Below are 21095 nucleotides of genomic sequence, written 5' to 3'. Positions count from 1 at the left end.
TCTCACAAAGGATAATAGTAAAAACAACAAAGAAATTTTAAAAATATAATTGATTTGTTTCTATTGGCATATTCATGCTTCAGTTAGTTTAATGTTTTAAAAAGAACAACTAATGATTCTTTATTCAACTCAAAAGCCAACATGTCCACATCTTTTAACTCCAGTTTATAATCTTGACTGTCCTCGCTGAGTAATCGTCATAATAAATAAAGTAATATGTGTAAAATGTGTAAAAGTGCTTCCTTACCTCTAAAGGCAATGAAGAAAAACTAGCTTTAGAGTTAAGAGACTGCTAATCAGTGAAGACCTCATAAGTTTAAGTCTATACATCTTTGTTTTTAACAAGAAAGGGTACATTTCTGCACGGACTTAGAAAGCTTTTCCGCATTTTCTCCCTGAAAATCATTGCCTGCAAATAGTTTTTGTTTCTTTCCATGAGTGTGAAATGTGAGTAGAGAGGCAGAGTTTCCAGCAGAGCTGTAATGGCAGCGAGTCTTGGCAGAGTGGTGGTAAATTGCAGGGAATGTAGGGGGTTGTGTCACGTCATATTTTGCAAAGTCAGCCACTCAGTCTCAGTGAAATTACTTTTTCAAGGGTGGGATGATTCTGTCATGTTAAAATGTAAGATTCACAGATTTCTCTCTCTCTCTGTGTGTGTGTGTGTGTGTGTGTGTGTGTGTGTGTGTGGCTCACACCCATATACAAACCCACAGGCACTTAGCTCAGTGTTTGACTGCCTGAGGTCTCCAAATCACTTAAACCACCCCTATGCTTTGACACCTGAGAAGACATGCTGATCCAGTTTATGTGAATGAGATTAAAGAATTACTGGGTCGCAGCATCAGAAACTACACATTGCATTGATTCAGTTCAGTACTTGCATAGACACACACACACACACACACACACACACACACACAAACCAGCTCATACACACCAGATGCAATTAACATAAGTGAAAAAACAACCTCTTTCACAGAAAGTCCACATTGTGCATCATGACTCACTCTGAAAATCAAGCTGTGTAATCATCAGCCTCCAGACGTATTGGCTAATCTGATATCACAGCACATGTACAGATGCACATTCACATCCTTGAATACAAAACTTACATTGTCAACTTCTTCCATGATGGGACAATGATTCCCACGATTTGGCAATAATCTTCATTTTTACCTCCCTCCCATCACCACCCTCATATTAACTAATTGTACTGTCCTTTAATTTAATCTATCAAAGAGAATGCTGAACTGTTACATGGGAAGACTTTTTGGGGGGAACAAATCCATAAACGTATAAATCGATCAAGAATATTATCAAAAGAAAATGCATCGCCTGTTCCAGGCCATCACATGAAATCCACAGCTGAAAATAATAATTCTAAGTGCATTTGGACGGTACAGCTCCACCCACTCAAATTCCTCAGTGGTTTGAATTTGAGCACACACTGACCCAGCATGATCAAGAAACATAATGATAACCAGTGCAACCAGCTGTGTGACTTTCTTTCTCATAATAAGAACCAAATGTTTCTCTCTCTCCAAAACTGAAAAAGCAGTTAAACTAGACTCTCTTGCCATTTGTTTCATCCTTTTTCTTCTTCTTTCAGTTTTTTTCCTAACCGCAGTTTGAGAAAATCCACGATAAATTTGCTTTGACAAGCTGGCCCCAAATCCCTTAAAGCCCTGCCACTGCAAGATACTTTGGAATCCCAATGCTGCCCCCTTCTGGACAAACGTTTTCAATACAATTAGTAGCTCGGGGTAAACCTGCTTTAGTGATAAATCTTGTCCATGTTTCAAAAATATATCTGTATGCAGTCCCTTCCTGTATGCAAATATTAAGCTTGTGTGGGAGGACAAATGCATGTTTTTCAGTTTTCTGTGCACTTTTATGAACATAGAATTTGATTATTGTTTTGGTTTCTAATATTCCTCTGTCATGCTTTTGACTTGAATTAATTTGTGATTCAAAACTGACTGTAGGTGTGGATATAAGACTGTGTTACCCTGTGATGGACTAGTGACCGGTCAAGGCTGTACCTCTGCCCTTCAACCCCAAACTCATTGCCACAGATTGAACCTGAAACCCTTTGCCCCCTCTAATGGCCTCGGGCATTGTCTCCTTGAAGTGGAAGGCCAAAATAAGAGTTTGGACACAGCATGAGAACATTTTAAAGGTAACAGAAAAGTCAGAGATGTGTGGACTCGGCTGTAATCTTCCTCCCTGCAGGAGAGTAGAATCAAGGGCAATCAGGGAAAATTCTGCTCGCCCGGTGTCACCAGTTTTGACAATAAGCCCATTACTATCTCTGCACCATAAAACATTCTCGCTGTCCACTACTGTTGTGACTCTATCTTAGCTTAAAATCAGTTGATTCACATTAGAAATCATGCATTGTTTACCCTTTTTTCCCCTCATAAGCTCCAAATCTAGAGCTTGCAGTTGGGCAGCATGATAATAATGCGAATTGCTCTTGTAAAGATGTGCTATTTCATATGATTCAGATGTTTGTAGTTATATTGATATATGTTATATTTGTTGTATTTTGTGTTGCCCTCTTGGCCAGGTTTCTTTTTAATCTCTGTGAGACTTTTACCTGGACAAATAAAGGATAAATTTTCATAACTTTTATTCACACTGTGGTTTTGCACACATTACATTTTTTCCTTAGAAATGTTCAACAATAAAAAAAAAAAAACATGAGAATATTTATAAGGACCTAACTACAAATGACACTGTAGGTCTGCTGACAATTTCTCAGCATTGTTCTCCATCATCTGTTCAATTTCCAACCAAAACTAATTCACATTACTTCAGTCTTTTACTTGTATGGTGTTTTAGGTCTATTTTTAGAGGTTAATAATTAATCAAAACCCTAATATAGCATAAAGAAAATCCACAAAAAACTGCAGACTTGACTACATGTCTTCAATAAGATGTACCGTTTTGTTTTTCCATGTATTTATCTCTGTCTGGTGCCTGGCTGATGACCTCCAAGTGTGCAACATTTGGTCGTTGCAGGTCATTAGTCATGATGCCACAGCTCCTGGAAGTTCAAGGGTCAAAGCCCGACCTCACAGGAAACCTGGAAGACAGACTCGCTCTGCCCGTCTGTCATGCACTCACAACCTGTTCAACTCAAGGGCAATCAGAGGTGATCAGACATTACCATTGAGCTTGTATTAGACCCAAAGGTAGAAACAGACACCCGATAACTTGGCAGCATGTTCCGTCTTTTTAAACTTCTCTTTCAGATTTTGTTTTGGCAACATATGAGGGATTAATCCAATAAAACCCGATGCTAAAACATACAGGGGTACCTAATGAAAGAGCCACTATATAGTTTTGTGTTATAATTTCAAACAATATCAAACAAACTTCCGAACACGTATTATTTGGGGGAGAAATGTATTGTGGCAAGTGTATTCCATCATGTAGGCACTTTCTATTCACACAAGTAAAACATGGAAAAAATAAGGAATAAATCACATCTTCATGATTATGTTCATGCATTTTGTACAGAATAAGAAGCAACCTCTCTCTGGATTTTCTCTCTCGGTTTCACATTTCTTGCAAGCTTTGGGAGTGCCCTGGAGGAAAAACACAGTGAGCCATTTGACCTCGGACGTAGGTCAAGTGGAGTTCTGTTTTTTGAAATGCAGTCATGTCACGAGGCTGGGAAATCCACACCTCGGTTTTCAGCGAGGCGGTGGGCGTTTAGAAACGCACTCATGCACTCTGACACATGTAGACACCACTTTCGTGAAAAAAAAAAAAGAGTGTAAAACATGAAAAACCCAAGTGTGTGCAGACATTCTGCTGCGGTGAACTTGATCCTGACAACAAATCTGAAAGATTTGGAGGTCTGATCAGCATTTAATCCTAATCTTTGATGTTCATTTCAGACTGATTTAAGGTTGTATATCAGCTTTGATATTTTTTGTATTCACTTTTTATAAAGCTAGATTCTCAAGGTCTTCCACTAACTGTGATGATCACAGTTACTAGCATATGTGGCATTTGTTCTCATAATATTCTGAAAAATACATTTAACTCAGGACATTTTCTTTTACATATTCTTAATACATTTACAAATTATGCTTACTTTAGGACATTCATAATTCTTAAACTTCTGGAGATGATGCATGAACAGGAAGCCACAAGTGAAGGAAAAATAGGAAAAAGGACACGTATGCAGTTTTTTTTGTTTTAGGCATTTCAGCTTCTTAGGGCTACAATCTGGGGAATGAGAGAAGGAAAGAATGTACGAGAAGAGGTGATATGTTATTTTCAGTCCTTCAGGAGCTCTTGTCTTCAAAGTAGGTCTGTTCAATGCGTCTGCAGAAGGACAGAAGATTGCTGTAGCTCTTGACCCTCTCTGCCAGCTCAGTGCTGGTCAGTCTAGTAGTCAGTATAGTGAAGAGATGGCCAAACACCAATGCATCCAGCTCCGTAGGCCTATAACACACACGCCACACACACACACACTCCGTTAATGACTGGCACTCCTTCAGCTTTAAATATAATCAGAAATGAGGTGTTACAGACACTGGCTTCACTTGTAATACTTTGTTCTAACACAAATCAAACATTGCCAGGGAGTACAGAACAAAGCTTTTCAGTTGATTACGAGATCAATACAATTTTAAACCACAAGGTGGTGCTCCAGGAAAACTGCTTGCAATAATTAGAAACATTTCCTTTTTGGTGTGAATGCCTATAACAGGGGTTGGAGAAAGGATTCTGGAGAACTCAGATGTAGATTTGTTATTCAGTCGCTATAAACAAGACAAAAGAGAAAGCGATAACCAGAAACATACAGATATAAAAAAAATACATACTGTTTATTAAAAAAGTATGACTGTGTTCCCAGCCTCTGAGAGAGAGCCTGGCAGCATTGACTCACATCTTCATAAACCTGAAATACATGAGGACATACAGACTTTTAAAACAAGTTTGTTTACTTTATTTTTTATTTTTTATAGACAGTCTGATGTTGACGATCAGACTGGGTTCTTTTTCCTACTTAAATAAGAGACAAACACAAATAAGTTAAACTTAAGGGCCTTCAAACAGTCTAAAAGATCAATTCTGTAAAATTTTGAAGAATTCCACCTTTAAAAGAAAAAGATAGGAAATTATTTTTCTGATTGCAGAAAGGGAATTGTAGAGCTGGCAAAACATCAACTTTTCACTTCCAGGTTGTTGCTAACCTGCTCCAACGTTTTCCCTCCCCAGCCAATGGCGTTCATCTTCCTGCGCACCTCCCACTGCTTCTGGTAGGCGAGGATTTTATTGAGAGGCCATGAGTATGGACTGCTGTATCTGGGACGAGAAATCTACAAAAACAGATACAGCTGATTAGGAGGCTATCAAGACTTTAACAAGTTTTGTTTTTAAACGTGGTGTACACACCTCAGTGGCTGTAGAATCATCACACCACTGAATGTACAACTGTAGAGAGATGAGGACATGTGTGAGAGGATATTTCTCAGACACATTCATAAAAACTGTACATGTGCTGAAGTTCTAGTATCAGTATGTTATGGTTTTTATGTTTTTCATACCTCAGCAGTAAGCAGCATATTGTTGACCAGCTCCATGTACGCTTTCATTTCAGCTCTCTGAACGTCATCTAAGCCATCGCTCAAAGAATGACCCTAAGTACCCAAAAGAAGACAACAGCAGAAAGAAATATGAAAACCTGCTCCTCCACTGGGAAAAACTAGAAGCAAATTTGCCAAAAGAAACAAACAGCTTTCATCTGTACAACACTTGCCTTAGCTTTAGTAAATTGCACAATCGGCCCCAGTTCTGACACCACCTGGTTGCCCACGTGGATAAAGGGAATTTTACCTGTGGACACAAACATAAAAAGGCTGGGCATTAAAATCATCACATTTAATTCAACACAAAAAGCTAACCTGCAACAAAGTAACTTCCAGATGCACCTACACGAATCCTGGAAGCAAACTTAGCATTTCATTTTATAGTGGAGTAAGACTAAAATTTCTAATAAAATCCTAACTGACAATGTTCAAACCAGCTTACAGTGTACAGTTGTGTTGTGTTTTAATGAGCAGAATGAGTGCTGAGATTCACACAGTGTTGAGATCAGACACCCAGAATTTGTCTCTGAAGCAACATGTATACTAACCAGAAGGTGACATGTATTCAGCATTTGCTCTGCAGAACACCTGAACTGGCAGACCACACATCCTCAGGTACGCCTGCACATCAGAAACGGGACAGAATTAAGCAGCTGAGGAATAAAAGCACTAGGAGGACACTAGCTTGTAATTCCATGAGGTTGGGTTTGCATCTCCTCCCAGTCTCAAATAGTTCAGCTGTGGGATGAATGTGTTAACTAAACATACTGTGAAAGTAAATGAAAAATATTACTTGTGGTATACTTTGATATGCTTTAAAAAAAAAACAAAAAAAAACAGTTAACTTTATTTTGCAGCACTGCAGATTTCCTTCTGCAGTAAGCTCAAATCCAAAGTCAGAGTAGAGGTCAAAAGGTCAAATACAGATAATATCAACAACTGCATTTCATACTTGATGCATTTAAAAAGTATAACAACCTAAGATCAGTATCTTATTAGTTGGCAGTCAATTAATAAGATACCAAATAAGTTGACATTAAATCGTTGGCAGAAGCCAATGTTCATCTGTTATCTTATATCAGTTTTGTGCTGGTTAAATGTTCAAAATTGCGCAATTAAGAACTGAAAGCTTTTATACGAGTTCAGTTTTAATTCATTAAATAATGAAAATAGTATTAAATATTTGAATTAAAACCACTAAAACTTACAGAAGCTTTCCTTGTTTCCTGAGCACAACAGACTGAGTTATTAACAAATAAACATTATATTTAAACAAGGTGTGTAAATTGTGTACATGCATGTTTGCTTTACCTGAACAGCGAGAGATGAGGCACAGTCTGACAGGAGAATCTGATCCTCTGCAAAAACAACAAAATATATAAATAGCTATATTGCTATTGACATTATGTATTGTGCCTCCATTTCACTAACTCACCCTTCAGTGGCTGGTACAAGGTTGCATTTTCAGGCCACGGCTCAGCAGCTGTCAACGTCACAAACAGACATGCAGGCAAACACACACAATTATACGGTGATAATGCAACTCATTAATCTATAATGTTGCTTGTGGGATCAGCTGTCAACATTCTTTTACTAATTGTTCTTCATCTACTTTTGACTCTCCCTTTAACAGTCATCCCGGTGGATCATCTGCCTTCATCTCACACCAACTCTCCCCATGTCCTCCTTTGCTATATCCATGACCATTCGTGTGGTCTTCCTTTTTCTCCTCCTGCCTGCCAGCTCCATGTTCACTACCCCTCCTCTGCAAATATCTAAACCATCTCAGCCTCACCTCTCTAACTTTGTCAAACTCCTTAACCTGATCTGTCCCTCTGATATACTTAGTTCTAATCTTGTCCATCCTGCTCACTCCCAAAGAAAACCTTAGCACCACTGACCTTTGTTAGTGTACCGTCTACAGACCATACATCACAACAGGTCTCACTACCATCTTGCAGACCTTCCCTTTCACTCTGGCTCACTTTGTCACAAATCACCCCTGACACTCATCTCCACCCACATCACCCTCTTCTTCACCTCTACTCATATAAAGTTAATCAATAAAAGATTATAAAGAATACAGACACGAGGTGCACGGTGCTCACTCAACGACCTATGCTGTAACACCGCCGTGCTTGCAGTACAGCCTCCAGCCACCGGGGGAATCTCTGAGCATGTCTCTGTTAAAATTGACAGATTTGAGCCGTTTTTGTAACGATACGGGGATGTCAGTAACTTTAGCCCTCTTGAGCTGTTTCCGCTTGAATTCGCCGTCCCCCTGCTGATTTATGATTTTAACAGTAAACAGAAATATGGCGCTATTTACATTAGAGTCCTGTGTTACACCTGCCAAGCAATCCACGACATGCAGAATGACAGAGTGCCTTGGGGCTTTTCCAGGCCAGTCAGCCTTTGTTTAAGAAACCAAGAAAAGGCGAACAAAGGCAGCTATAGTAACAGCTAAAGGTCCATATATGTAAGTAACTACATTTGTAAAGAGCTTATGCTACTGTGAACCTTAGCTCTTGCTAGCTAGCTGGCTAATGTTATTCATAATCAATAGAAAAACGGGATGAAGTCAACATATTACCTGCCATCTGCGACATGAACGCCTCTGCCGCAAGAGACATGGTGCTGCTGTTGTACTCTTATTGTTAAATAATGATTAGAATAATGAGCGATCTGAGCAACAGCACTGCTTGCAAGTTTAAGGGCAAGTACTTGTTCTGCAGTCACTGACCGGTCCGCCTGCGATTGATGTCCGTAAGAGAAACGGTTGCATTAATCTTTAGTTCCACTTTATGGACGCGCATAGAGGCTACTGTAGCAATGTTGTTATATTTAACTAGAAATAATTGGGGCTTTTGATGCATGGAAAAATACATATTATTAAAGTAGCATTTTTAATTTGGGTTTAAGGGAAAGAACTAACTGCACAAAAAGGGTATATGAAACTGACTAAAACACACATCATGTGAGAGAGACATGGACTCAGAGAAGCATTATTTGAAATCTGTGTGATAATTTTGTTACAGCAAACATAGGATTAAAAGGATAATGTCCAGGGCAGAAAACATACATTTGGAGGGTAAAGTCAGCAAAACCTAAATATGAATGGATTTTATCATATTTGACTGGTGGTGTGGGGTGGCTGTGGCTCAGGAGATAGAGGGCAGTGGTTCAATCCCACACTTCTCTAGTTTGCATGTTTAAGTATCCTTGGGCAAGACACCAAACTCAGGTTTGGTGTGAATTTTAGGTTAATAGCGTTTGTAATATTCGTGCATTCATCCACACTCCATGGCTGCTGCTACCTAGCAGCAAGTACAATATCATTCTTTGACAAGCGTAGATTTTTAGCAGAACTGCATTTATGTGTGTTTATACCTTTATATCTGCAAAGTTAATATACTCGTTATTTTGCCCACTATTTTATTGTTGCTGTCTTATTATATTTGCTTTTTTGTTGTATTGTTATTATTTAATTCAGAGGAGTTTCTTTAAGAGTTGCCTCCTTCCCACCAAGTTTATGAACACAGAAATTAAAATCTTCTTACATATATACTCACTTCAATTGAAATGCAGTATACAAGGCACAAACAGGGGTTGTGCAGTTCTAATGAGCTTGAAAATCCATGTTTGATATGACCACCTTTATTCTTCAACACAGTGTGAACTCTCTTAGACTCTATTAGTTTTAGACTTTCTTGTAATTTCTTTATTCAGGAATATTTCTCCAGCCTTCTTGAATGACACTCAAAATTCCATTTTGCATGCTGGCTCCTTTTTCTGTCAAGATGATCTCACATTGCTCTAATAATGTCGAGGTCTGGGCTCTGGGGAGGCCAGTCCATGACTGATAGTGTTTCATTATGTGTTTTTTTCTATCTAGACATGTGTTTACTGCATTGACAGTTTGTTTGGGATCATTTTCAAAAAATTAAGCTGCTGGCAATCAACTGCTTTCCAGAAGGTTCTGGGTGGTGGATCAAAAATGTACTGTACTTTTCTGCAGTTATAATTCTATCTATCAAGATCCCCCAACATTACTGGTTGAAATGCAGCCCCCAAAAATGACACAGATGGCGGAAGCATCTCACTGTTGTACCTGTCTCCTTATGATCTCTGTTTATACTGGGGGTGAACCTAAATTTTCACATTTGGATTCATCACTCCATAAGACATAAGATAAGAAAGTCAGTGATTACTGATTTTCAGTCCAGTTCTTCAATAGTTTGACATACATCAGCCTTTTCTTCCCAGTTTCCTTCCATTGAGATCATTTCTGCAAACAGATGAATCAACTGAAAGGTCAGATGCATCTTTTGCATCCTGTGTCAGTTGATTTTCAGATACTTTTCACCTGCGGGAGATAGTTTTTAATTACACACTGCTCAGCATGCTGAGACATCCCATGTTTTTGTCTAATATGTGTTTGGGAATTGCATTGTTGGTGCAAAAAGACTAAATGCCTAAAAATGCTATTTAAAATGAGTTCTTTGATACACACCTTTCGTCCCTTGTGAGATGACTTTTTACTCTTAAATATTAATATGTCGGTGTTAAGTGATGTAGAAACAACAAAAAGAAAAAAAACATTTCTCTAAAAATAGTTAGGTACAAGGAAAACGACTGAAAACGCAGATGATGTCCAAATAAAAGATAAAAACGTTATCTTTAAAAACTTACAAGAAAGTCACAGCGACTGTACTTTATCTATTTAAACATTTCTCTTTTAAATTTTGTTTATTAATCCAGACTATTTGCAGAAAAATGCTGCTGCATTCGACCATATCTAAACAAGCCTGTGGCACACCCATGTTTCTGTGTTTTTCTGTAGCTATGTTATTGTCCACACCCTAACAAGAAATGCTTCACTGTTTCATTCTCGTGACATTTCTCACCCTGTCCTGTTTTAAGCTCTACAATCGAACACGTGACTGTATTTAAAGTGACCTGCCATGCTCTTAATCTTGTGAGAAGTATCCAACATTCATTCCCGTCTTAAAAGTCTTACTTGTAGGTAGATGTAGTCGTACATTTTTACGGTTGTGTGTTCACAGTGCAAACACAAGTGGACAAAGTAACTGAGACACATTATGATGTATGGATAGATGTAACAACCCAAAATTGTAACCTTTGCAAAGATGTGTATGTTTCTGGTTCATATACCTTATTATTACTAAGGCTAATTTAGCATTGATTACGGTACATTGTATTATACACATTTCTGTTAATCCAAAGGGCTAATGATAAATATATCCATGTATTTCTAATGTAAATATTTCCATGTTTTCTTAAATGAAAAAATATTATTTATCTTAACCTGAAAAAAAAATCTCTTTCAGACTGTAATACTTAATGCTACCAGTCGGGGGCATTCCTGTTTCATCACAGACTAGAGAAAGATAGGTAGGTGTACACGCACAAACACAAACACATGCATATCTACAAAGTATGCTGTTCAGTATTATTGCATTCTGTTTGCATTCTGTTTCTGTCCATTTAAATGTACATAAAATACATGAATGTGTGTGAACTTGTGGTGTGAAATTTTAGGAATAATTGCATCTCGTTTGTAATCACGCGTGTCTTAGTGGGATCAGGTTTTGAATTCCAGATGTTTGACGTGTTTTTGTGGTATTATTCCCCTGAGTAACATCTCAAACTGCAGACATGCAGAACTTCAGAAGCTTTTCTGTTTTTAGTGAAGATCTGAACTTTGTTTGTCATGATTGTGGCAGCTCTGTGGTTGATCTTCAGCGTGTGATAGATAATCCAGGTTGCTCCGTGTCAGCCCCTTTGTGCCTATCCTGCACATGTAACCGAGTCTCCAACGGAAGCCACCAATTATTGGCACTCAGCGCTCATTTCTCTTACATATCAACACACAAATACACACAGCCATGATTTCACTACTTCAAGGGATTTTACTTTGATTTACGTTCCTTTCCCGTAAACTTACTATACACATAGGCCTAACCGCTAATCTTGATCCTGGCACAAACGATTTCACTTAAGTTGATATTCATACAAAAATTCGCGATTTGGACAAATAAGATCTATGAGGAGCCCAAATTATTGTATCTGGGATTTATAAACTTCTAAACAAAGATATCATCATAGACAATACTTAAGTCTCTTAACATAATAATTTACATCCCAAAAAAATTTAAACGGTAAAAGACACAGAATACCCAAAAATTTAAATATTTTAACGCCAAATTTTCTCCTTAGTTTCGGCTCCGTTTAATAACTCCTCGAAAATCAGAAAACTGTAAAGATCAACCTAAATCCACCCGTGGGACAGCGTGCATGCATTTTAAAAGCTTGTCAACGGAGCCATGACGCACTAGACATTAGTCTTGGCTTATCGCCCCCGTTAAGTTGTGACTGCGACAAAGACCGTGCTGCTTAAAGATGACACCGTATTTTATTTATTTATTTTATATATTTATTTATTTTATTTTCTTAAGCCGAAAATGGATATCACGATTTCGCCTTTAACTCACTGTTTCTAATCACACGTCACTTCCGTTGATTCTCTCCCGACCTCATCTTCCCCTATCGCCAAAAAAAAAAAAAAAAAAAAAAATCATCGGTCCTTCGCTTATCTTCCAACACAGACAAATATTCACACCTTTGATGTTTGAAGTTTTTTATTATTATTATTTTCTCATCTATTTTTATCAAAACATTTCCACATATAAAATTATTACAGGAATACACTTTTTTTTTCAAAAGTAACGAAAAAATAACGGAGAAGATGCTTGCTATAAAGAAGGAATAAAATATGCTTCTAATTATTACAAATTAAACATAAGTACTGGCGTAGACTATGATAGATATCGATAGCATATTAAACTGGAATCAAAGAGAGAACATACCTATTTATATGCAACATCATGGTATTTCACAGAGGGCTAATTTAATCCTCTCGGTGCGAAATCAAACAAGTTTTTTCAGAAAAAAAAAAAGATCTCTTTGTAAAACCCTGTAACCCTGAGAAAAGAAGTTGGATTTACAGTCAGGTGTGTGCGTTAAAAAATTGTACTTTCATTTTGGCTCTTTTTTTTAAAAAAAATTATAAATGTGGGAAATAAAATCCAAGAAAAAATATGGCTAATTTCCTTCCAAATATGAATTATTTTTGGATGCTTCTCTGTACAAAATCAAAAGCTAAAACATAATTTGTGCAGTCACTCAACACGCAATTTGGTGTTTCTGCTCTTCTACCTACCCTTTAAGCGCCAGTTTATGTAACATTTTGGTAACGTGCATATTCATAAATTAGGATTTTTCTGCTTTTAGGTAGCTGTTATATAACCCTGTATTATGTTTACCCTGTGGAGAAAAGAAAACCCTGATTCATCCTGGTTCCACGCAGTCACGAGTATTTTGGCACCGCAACAAACGAGCACTGTTTTTGCGTCTTCATCGGATGTCTAAATATGAAGCAATTCCCTGTCTGCACCAGAGAGATGTCAGGGCCTCCGTGAACTTAAAATATATTCATTCATTCATTCATTATGAGATTCAATATGGATGAAACCTCAAAAAAGGAAAAAAATTAAAATGCTCCAAAGGTGAAGTTAAAAACAAAGGAAAAAATACATCATGGAATTTATAAACGTGTGTTCGTCAAAGCCGTAACTTTAAAGCAGGTGAGAATTGTTTGAGGACTGCAGTCACCCTGGATAAATTAAGCAACATCAGCTTTGGAGAATGAAGGTGCTACCATGGCTGCTTCGACTGCCACACTCTGCGCTCCTGTGTGTTTAGACAGTTATCACCGTCTTCATGCTGTCGCTGCTGTTGCTGTTGCTGTTGTTGTTGTTGTTGTTGTTGTTGTCGGTCGCTTTCTTGTTTTTGCTCTTTCCTTTGGTGTTGGGCAGCTTGTTGTCTTTCTTCCAGCGCATGCGCCGGTTCTGGAACCACACCTTCACCTGCCGTTCGGACAGGCAGAGCGCGTGGGCCACCTCGACTCGGCGGCGGCGCGTGAGATAGCGGCTGAAGTGAAACTCCTTCTCGAGCTCCAGGACCTGCTGTCGCGTGTAGGCCGTCCGCAACCTCTTTGGCTCCGGGCCCACGTGATTTGGATTAACTGTAAAAACAAAGAACAGAGGTTTACAGACCGCTTTAAATTTATTTTATTTATTTTACAGCTTTTATTTTGTTTTGTGTTCCGTAATGATGAGGGTGGGCCTGGGTGAAGCCCCATATTAAGAATATATTTAAAATAAAAATGAGTTGATCTTTTAAAATTCTCATTCCAGATATAATCACGTAGCCTTTCCTGTCGTAATCTTCATTCGTGGTGGTCTGGGAAGATGCCCAAGAAACGATTTTGACTTTTATCTTTAAAGGTTTGTTCCGCCGCAAGCGTTACACATCAGATACACACAATAAGCTTGCTTGCCCCCCCCACACACACACACACACACATACACACATACACACAAACAAGCTGTAGCAGGGCAGGGTCATAAAACTTTATAGGGGTTGTAATTCTCGCTGACTCTCACTAAGATCGTAAATAACTCGACAACAAAAAGCGATGCTCACAAATGGACAAAACACTATACAAAGAAAGAAAGAAAGAAAGAAAGAAAGAAAGAAAGAAAGAAAGAAAGAAAGAAAGAAAGAAAGAAAGGCCAGACAGATAAAAACATTAACATGAGAAATACACCAATGTTGTGGAGAAATGAAATGGGGAGTGAAGATCGACTGATTAAAACGTTCAGGCTACCCTACCATGAGCGATGTGCACTTTCTTCATCCACGGGTAGACAACAATGGGCGGCTTGTCTTTGCCCTGGCAGGCCGTTTTCCTCTGCACCTGAGCGGGCTTTGCGCAGGTCATCCAAGCCTGGCACTGCAGGTCACCCACGGGAAACCTCTCCTTCACGGGCCCGTCCGTCTCTCTGTAGACCGGGTAGGTTGCATCTTGATGCTGCGAGGGGTCCTCTCCATCTTGCCGGCGATGCCCCTGCAAAGAGTGTTGATAACCGGTTTGTTGTTGTGTATAGGGAGGCGGAGGGGGCTGCATGGACATATAGCCCCCTCCATAACTGCCACTGTCCTCGGGGTTGTTGTAATACCCCCCTTGTTCATTAAAATTACTGTAATCTTCTTCACATGGCGGGAACTGCGGCTCAGCATATTTACAGCTCACCACGTAGGACTCCATGATTGATTTATAGTGAGGCTGGTAGGAGAATACTAATTTTTCTTTCTCTCCCCTCTCTCTGTCTCTTTTCCCCCCTCTGGCATGAAGCCATCCTGCGGCTGTCAAATAGACGGACGGCCGCTCGGGCCACGTGACCCTGCGGCCAGCCAATGAGAGGCGACACTTTTGGTTGTTTATGTCAGACGTAATGGGATAATTTGGAGGAAAAAAATGTTCATTATAGAACTAATGAAGATTTGCTGGCCGGGTAAGTTGCTACGGTTAGGTGTTTGTGGACACTGAAAAATAATCCTGACAGTTTAAAGTGTTAATATGAGTAATTCAAATCTATCTATCTATCTATCTATCTATCTATCTATCTATCTATCTATCTATCTATCTATCCATCACCCTCTGCCACACAGCCCCTATTGAAGACGCACTGACTGTAGATTTATGACTTTTAGCTGACTGACTTTTACCCCCACAGATGGCCGAAGCTGAAAAATTAATCTGGCCCATATTGAGGGACGGCGGGGCCATATTTGGCCTTGTGGCCAGTCAAAGGACGGACAACAAAACGTGGCCGGTCAGAAAGGCCTCAAATAAAAGAATGGGATAAAAGGTTCCCAGACAGTGACTAGTAGTTGGCTTTGTTCGGCCGAGGTCAGGCCGAGGTGTCCCGCTCACCAGCACGGCTTTTAAAGGAGGGGGAGAAAAATGCATTGCTTTAAAAAAAATGATGCTAAATCAAGCCGAACGAGAGAAAAATGCGACGGCTTAAAAAATGAACCTTAATGCAAAATTAGTGGGAAAAAGGGTGAAAGAGATAAGTGGGAATATGCTAAATGTGTGCCCTCACACGAAGAAAGAGAGACATAATGAGCGTCATTGCGCAAGGAATTTTGCTCTTTTGCTAAAGTGATCCCTTTAAAAATGGTAAATCGCAAATGTCAAGGTCTTAATAGATCATCTTTACACCCAGCAATCGACCATTAATCCGTATGAAATCCTTCAAGATTTCACGAGGATTTCTTTGGCTGCAGCTGCTCTCCGAGGATTTGGCAAGACTGATGCGCAGCTAAAACCCCAGTTTTACTACATGAACTACTTTTACTCCTTCCTATAATACTCCTGTAAAAAGCATTAAAGAGTTCCTATGGAGGATGTAATGCGTTTGAAGTCTTTGCCATGGCTGACAAAATACAACTGGACTTATGCATCTTTGGGCTTAATGGCTCTGATCTAATGAGTCATTTAGACAAAGCAGCCCTTAAAGAGTGACTGATAAGCAACCAAATAGGTAATAGAGTGTCAGAATATTTTTTTTTCTGTGTCATGGTCTAGTGCCATTTAAATAGGCAGCTCTTCCATTGTTGTTACAATGGATATTTTTCAGCCGAAGCGTTTGTAGCTTCAGCTTCTATCAGACAGTTTTTGTTCCAGCTGAGATAAAGGGAAGGTGTGAACAGATTTTCACTGAAGAGTTACAGATTTACTACATTTGTGAATGGTCTGCAGAGGTGGTGTACTCAGGGCAGCAAACAGAGTTGCAGTTTTTTTTTCATAAGCCAGGGCTTTATCAGCTCTACACCCCAGAACAAGATACTGTGCTGTGGTTCTTGTTGAGATGCTGCACTTAATATTGATTTTATGATTTGTCACTGAGCAAACCTTTACGCTACCATGCAGGAAATTAGATCCAGCGGCATGATCACAATTCATGCCGTGAAACTCAGTATGAGCAAACCATCCTGCCCGATTTGCCAATCCATTTGTATGCAGCAAAGCACAGCATCACGGACACTTTTCTGTGCTTGACACCGCACAAATGTCAAACAATCCTTCTAATCTATGAAAGTGTGGAACTGTAGGGCTGAAGAAGGACACGTTCCTTTAGCAAAGCTAGAGCACAGTAAAGAGTCATCCCTTTTTCCTCCCCTGTCGTGGATTTTGATGGATGGTTAGTCATCGCCCATAGACTCCCCAAGAACCCAATCTGTGACTGAGGCAGCTCCACACACATTCGGTTCTACAGGGTATATATAGGCGAAGGTTCACTTCATGGCTGGCTGCTGATGACTTCTTTTTGTTGTTGACAGAGATTTACACTCCTGTGCCCTCATTCTGACTTTTTTCATAGAGGCCATTGTGTTGACTAATGCTCTGCGTAAGAGTAATTACAATGCCCAAAATCACTATTCAGCCAGTCCCTTCTTTGTAAAGATGTGCATGTACCTGTTGTTAAGTGTCATTGTATAATTTATTGAAACCATTAATGGTGCTTCAGCATGTACCTTCTGACATCAATAATTCGTTATAAGGCATAACACATTAATTCTGATACATGTGTGCAATTACTGTAAACTGGTGAGGCCATCATCCAGAAGACTAGCAAGCTCAACAAGAACATCATGAGACTTCAGACTTCTCCCCGGGTTAAATAATCATAATGCTCTCCACATAGGCACGAATTGATTCCCTGGATCCAGAAGGTTATCTGGAGCTGGATTAGTTTATGATATTTTCTTGAAAACTGCAAGGCAGTGTCTTCTAATTATTCGTATATCATTTTAATGTGTACATTTTAAAGATATGCTGCAAAATGTTTCATTTTGTCCTACCTAATATTGGTAAATGTCCTTGAAGTTAATTACTTCTAAATTGGCTCTACAGTTTAACATAAAACCATAAATTCTAGGCAGGTCAGCAATAATTCGCACAAGGTGAATTTCAGGTTTATGAAATTGGTCTTGCTGCATGAAAAATAGCTCACCTTCCACTGGAAAGAGGGCAAACAGTTGCCCATAAGATAACTGCAGCAGAGTATAGTTAATGTGAAACTGAGATGGTCACCTTGTCCTAGCCACATTCTCATTTGTTAATTATTATACAAAGTGTCGGAGTTACTCTGATATCAATTTTATCGTTTGAACACAATTCATTGAAGTTCTGCAAGTGTGACTGTGAGTCTGACTCTGCTTTCTCTTCCATGTCTTTATACTTTACTATTTTGGCTTTCTGAGGTAAAAGCTAGCTTATCAGAAAGACTTTGTTACAGTAGAGAAGTTTGTTACTGATGACCTCACTTTGTTAAACAAGTATGCCACATTTCTTTACTTTAAACATCAGAAATCAAGGAGGAGGCGATCTGTGCTGTTGCCCACCAGCAGTTAAAAGTTGCATGTCTTTCATAATTTAGCCGGCCAAGCTTTGATTGTAGTGTAACTGCCAAATTGCAGTTGGTCTCCTGCCAAGTTTGCTGGTAAACAAACTACCAGCTGCAGTGAAACTAATCCACATTAAAATAGTGGCTGGGGGTAATTTCCAAACTTGGCCTCGACCTCAGATTTATTGGACTGAACTGAAAATTGCAGCGCTTCAGAGAACTTGGCCCTGAAACTGAATCTAAATTTCTCATTAGTTCCTACTGAAATACATTTATGGTGGTCCACAGCGCCTCTAAATGTTTACAGCTGAACATCTGCCGTCAGCTGCCAGTGAAGGCACCACAGTTTATACCCAACTGTATTTGAATTCAAGTTGTGCACTTGCAATTGACAGCATTAGTCATCATGTTGACTCTTTTTGCTTGTATATTAAATTTTGGGTAAGATGTATGTGTTACATATGTATTGATTTGTCTCACGTGTCAATGCTCATGCTCCACTGAAGGCAACATTATCCACGCCTTTTTTTTCCCCCATTCTCACACACTTCACCTCTTTATACAGTAATGTATCATTATGAATATTGCTGACGTCTGCATTGTTTTTCGAGTTGTATTGCAAATTTGGTCAAGATGCCACATAGAGTTTCTGTTTCCATTTCTTCCCCTAGGCGATTTTCTGTGCTCTGGCAGACGCTCATTCCTTGTGTTTACATGTTCTAAATTCCCATGGCTGGTTGAATGAGTGCTTGATGACAACTCCGGTCAGAACCATTTGTTGCGAAAGCAAAAAGCTCGCGTTGCATGGAGTGAGAAGAACAGCAAAACTTTATGTAGAGCATGATTGGTTTCACGTTAAACAGTGGGAAAGCTAAACAAAAATAAAAGAGCGAAGCAAACACTGATCCATAACAATTCTGATTGATTTTGGGTGAAAAATGAAGCTGCAGAGTTTAGGGCACCTTTCTGCTGATGTGGAAAATACAAATGGTCAAAAAAAGAGAGTTCATTCACGTTGAACTATTAATCCTGAGTTTTTTGTTTTGTTTTTTGACTTTCATTTTTCACAATTATTCTTGCCCTCGGACACTGGCGTCATTAGCTTACACCTTTGAATGGTGTTCCCTAGCTCTGAACTTTGGTGGATTTCTTTTACAGACAACAACAACGGAGCGATGCTTCGGTTTCTCAAAGAGCATTCTTCTTTAAGAATGTAGCCTAGCTGCCGTCAGGTCGCCAGAGGGTCAATCAGAATCGTTGACCGCTGGTTCACCGTTTCATTAGTCCCCGCGCTGGACAGGCCAACGCAGGGGCTCGAGGTGGGGACCACGCAGAGTTCACGCGGCCTGCGGGAGTCGCGAGCCTATTGTTCCGTGGGTTTCTCCCTCCCTCTCTCCCTCTCTTTCTCTCTCTCTCGCTCTCTCGTTGGATAGTCTCCTCCGATATTAGGGGTTAAAGTGGGAGGATGCGTGCGTGACCGTTATTTGAATATAATCCACTGATCTAAAAAGGGATTCTCTACCACATGTATGACTTATTGCTACTTTGGCAGCGGTTTAATCAACCTTCTCGTATCGTTTTTCCATTGTAGGTTGATTATTGATTAACGCTGTAAATCTGGTAGTATAATTAGACGTCCTTAATGTCCCTCTTCACTCCGGTTGTAGAGTTAATTCAGTCCAAGATGATCGTCTTGGATACTCTCGCTGCAGACTTGGTGTTCATGTGATACTCCGACTACGTAATTTTTCACCAGGCTGTCTTTGCAGATCTGAATCCAACACTCGGGTCTGCAGATGATATAACCACAAGCAGCAGTAACATAAGCACTTATCCGTATAAACAGCCTATTGCCTTTTAGAAGATCGCATAAATAAATTTTCCTCTCATCCCGAGTTTGACATGAAGCCATTCAGTTGTGGCTTTTCTTTCTGGGGTCGTTTCACTTTTTCATCTTAGACAGGCTGACCGCGGGCTCACCCCTCCACCCCCGGCCCTGTGCCGGGTCAAAGCCGAGCTGAGAGCTGCTTTAACCCGGTTTAGACATTAACTGCGAACTCCAGCCCCGCATGGGAACCCAGGCACCGCCTCGAACTGACCAGTGCGATCGAGCAAAACCCGGAAAATCTGGCTGTAAATTAGTAAAACTAACTGTAAAATTAAATGCTGAGGGCAGTTTAAATGAGCAAGCACTTATGGCAAGACTGCAAAAATATTTTTGGAATTAATTTATTATCTATAACGCTGGAAACGGTCGTTTTACTTAACAAGATACACTTTATTAACTGTGAGACTAAAATTATTTACTTTGAAATTGTTTCAAATATGGTCATTTTTCACTAAGAGGGAATAAATCAACTTTCAGTACAAAAACAACAATATTGACCTCATAATTCTAATTAAAAAAAAATTATAAGCTTCTTTTTTAATTGATTTTTTAAGTTTGTTTTTTCCATAAACGCATGCGTAAAACTACAATTATATCAAACTACATCAAAATAAGACACCCCTAGTTTTAAATCCTCAAAAATCACACGGGTTCCCGCAACAAATGAACATAGCTCCCATAAATATCTGTGAACTGAAAAGTTCTCGATGTAAAGACGCAGTTCGAAATGGTTGCCGGTATGTAAACAATTAAATTCTTTAATTTTACGGAAAAAATAAAATGACATATTAAGAAATATATACAGTTAAGCCAAAATAAGAATAAGTAACACACACACACACACTGCTTTTGTTTCCAACAATCCGTCTTCAGAAGACTGAACTCACTTTTAAGTTAAAATGTGAAAAAAGATGCCTCAATTGCAAAATTTGTCGTTGCAGCTTAGTGAGGCTCCCCTCTCCGCAGTCGTAACCATTATTTAGTTATTTAAAAGATTAATGTCCCTGCTGCCATGTATTTTTTAAATTGTCATGCCTCTCTGGAACGGAGTGCCCAGCTGTGAGTATAATCAAAATTTTCCCCTTGCCATAAACCACTGGTTTATAGTTCTCTTCTGGCTTCTGTTTATAGCCTATAGGGAGCGGGGCTTGGCGTTAGAGAGATAGCTGTAAAATTTAACATCTCAACAAAGATGCCATAACTCCTGTTATCTGATTGCGTTTACATATCCATACAAACATGAGCCGAGCAACG

General features: G+C 39.2%; 2 protein-coding genes and 1 long non-coding RNA gene across 4 annotated transcripts; 1 reads left to right on the top strand and 2 right to left on the bottom strand.

Annotated features, from left to right (window-relative positions):
• Positions 1-3394: 3394 nt before the first annotated feature.
• Positions 3395-8384, bottom strand: mtx2 (metaxin 2). 2 transcript variants are annotated; one of them, XM_040000627.1, is made up of 10 exons: positions 8206-8245; positions 7048-7095; positions 6924-6970; positions 6161-6233; positions 5783-5859; positions 5571-5663; positions 5419-5457; positions 5217-5342; positions 4845-4921; positions 3395-4461 (listed from the first exon to the last, which is right to left on the bottom strand). In XM_040000627.1, exons 1-10 carry the CDS (start codon positions 8243-8245, stop codon positions 4302-4304), a joined length of 780 nt encoding a protein of 259 aa, XP_039856561.1. In that variant the 3' UTR covers positions 3395-4301. The 2 variants fall into 2 exon arrangements, with proteins under 2 accessions (XP_039856561.1, XP_039856562.1); XM_040000628.1 differs by lacking the exons at positions 3395-4461; positions 4845-4921 and adding an exon at positions 5026-5118 and having other exon boundaries at positions 8206-8384.
• On the top strand, positions 7819-19556 carry LOC120714425. The gene is made up of 3 exons (XR_005691411.1): positions 7819-8091; positions 10964-11027; positions 14893-19556. It is a non-coding gene; the product is annotated as an uncharacterized LOC120714425 (long non-coding RNA).
• Positions 12318-14915, bottom strand: LOC120714424 (homeobox protein Hox-D4b-like). Its single transcript, XM_040000629.1, has 2 exons — positions 14370-14915; positions 12318-13719 (listed from the first exon to the last, which is right to left on the bottom strand). The coding sequence occupies exons 1-2, from the start codon at positions 14803-14805 to the stop codon at positions 13394-13396; spliced, it is 762 nt and encodes a 253-aa protein (XP_039856563.1). The 5' UTR covers positions 14806-14915; the 3' UTR covers positions 12318-13393.
• Positions 19557-21095: the final 1539 nt, after the last annotated feature.

This window comes from Simochromis diagramma, unplaced genomic scaffold (assembly GCF_900408965.1).
Source record: "Simochromis diagramma unplaced genomic scaffold, fSimDia1.1 OVJJ01000596.1, whole genome shotgun sequence".
NCBI lineage: Eukaryota > Metazoa > Chordata > Actinopteri > Cichliformes > Cichlidae > Simochromis > Simochromis diagramma.
This window is presented reverse-complemented; position numbering and strand designations above follow the sequence as displayed.

What these genes read in the sequence shown, in the direction of transcription:
- mtx2 (XM_040000627.1), bottom strand. Translation starts at nt 8,245, where the DNA reads ATGTCTCTTGCGGCAGAGGCGTTCATGTCGCAGATGGCAG. An exon ending in TGAATACATGTCACCTTCTG is followed by an intron (nt 5,860 to 6,160) that starts GTTAGTATACAT and finishes TTGTGTCCACAG; the next exon opens with GTAAAATTCCCTTTATCCAC. An exon ending in GAGGGAAAACGTTGGAGCAG is followed by an intron (nt 4,922 to 5,216) that starts GTTAGCAACAAC and finishes CATGTATTTCAG; the next exon opens with GTTTATGAAGATGTGAGTCA.
- LOC120714424 (XM_040000629.1), bottom strand. Translation starts at nt 14,805, where the DNA reads ATGGAGTCCTACGTGGTGAGCTGTAAATATGCTGAGCCGCAGTTCCCG. An exon ending in GAAAGTGCACATCGCTCATG is followed by an intron (nt 13,720 to 14,369) that starts GTAGGGTAGCCT and finishes TTGTTTTTACAG; the next exon opens with TTAATCCAAATCACGTGGGC.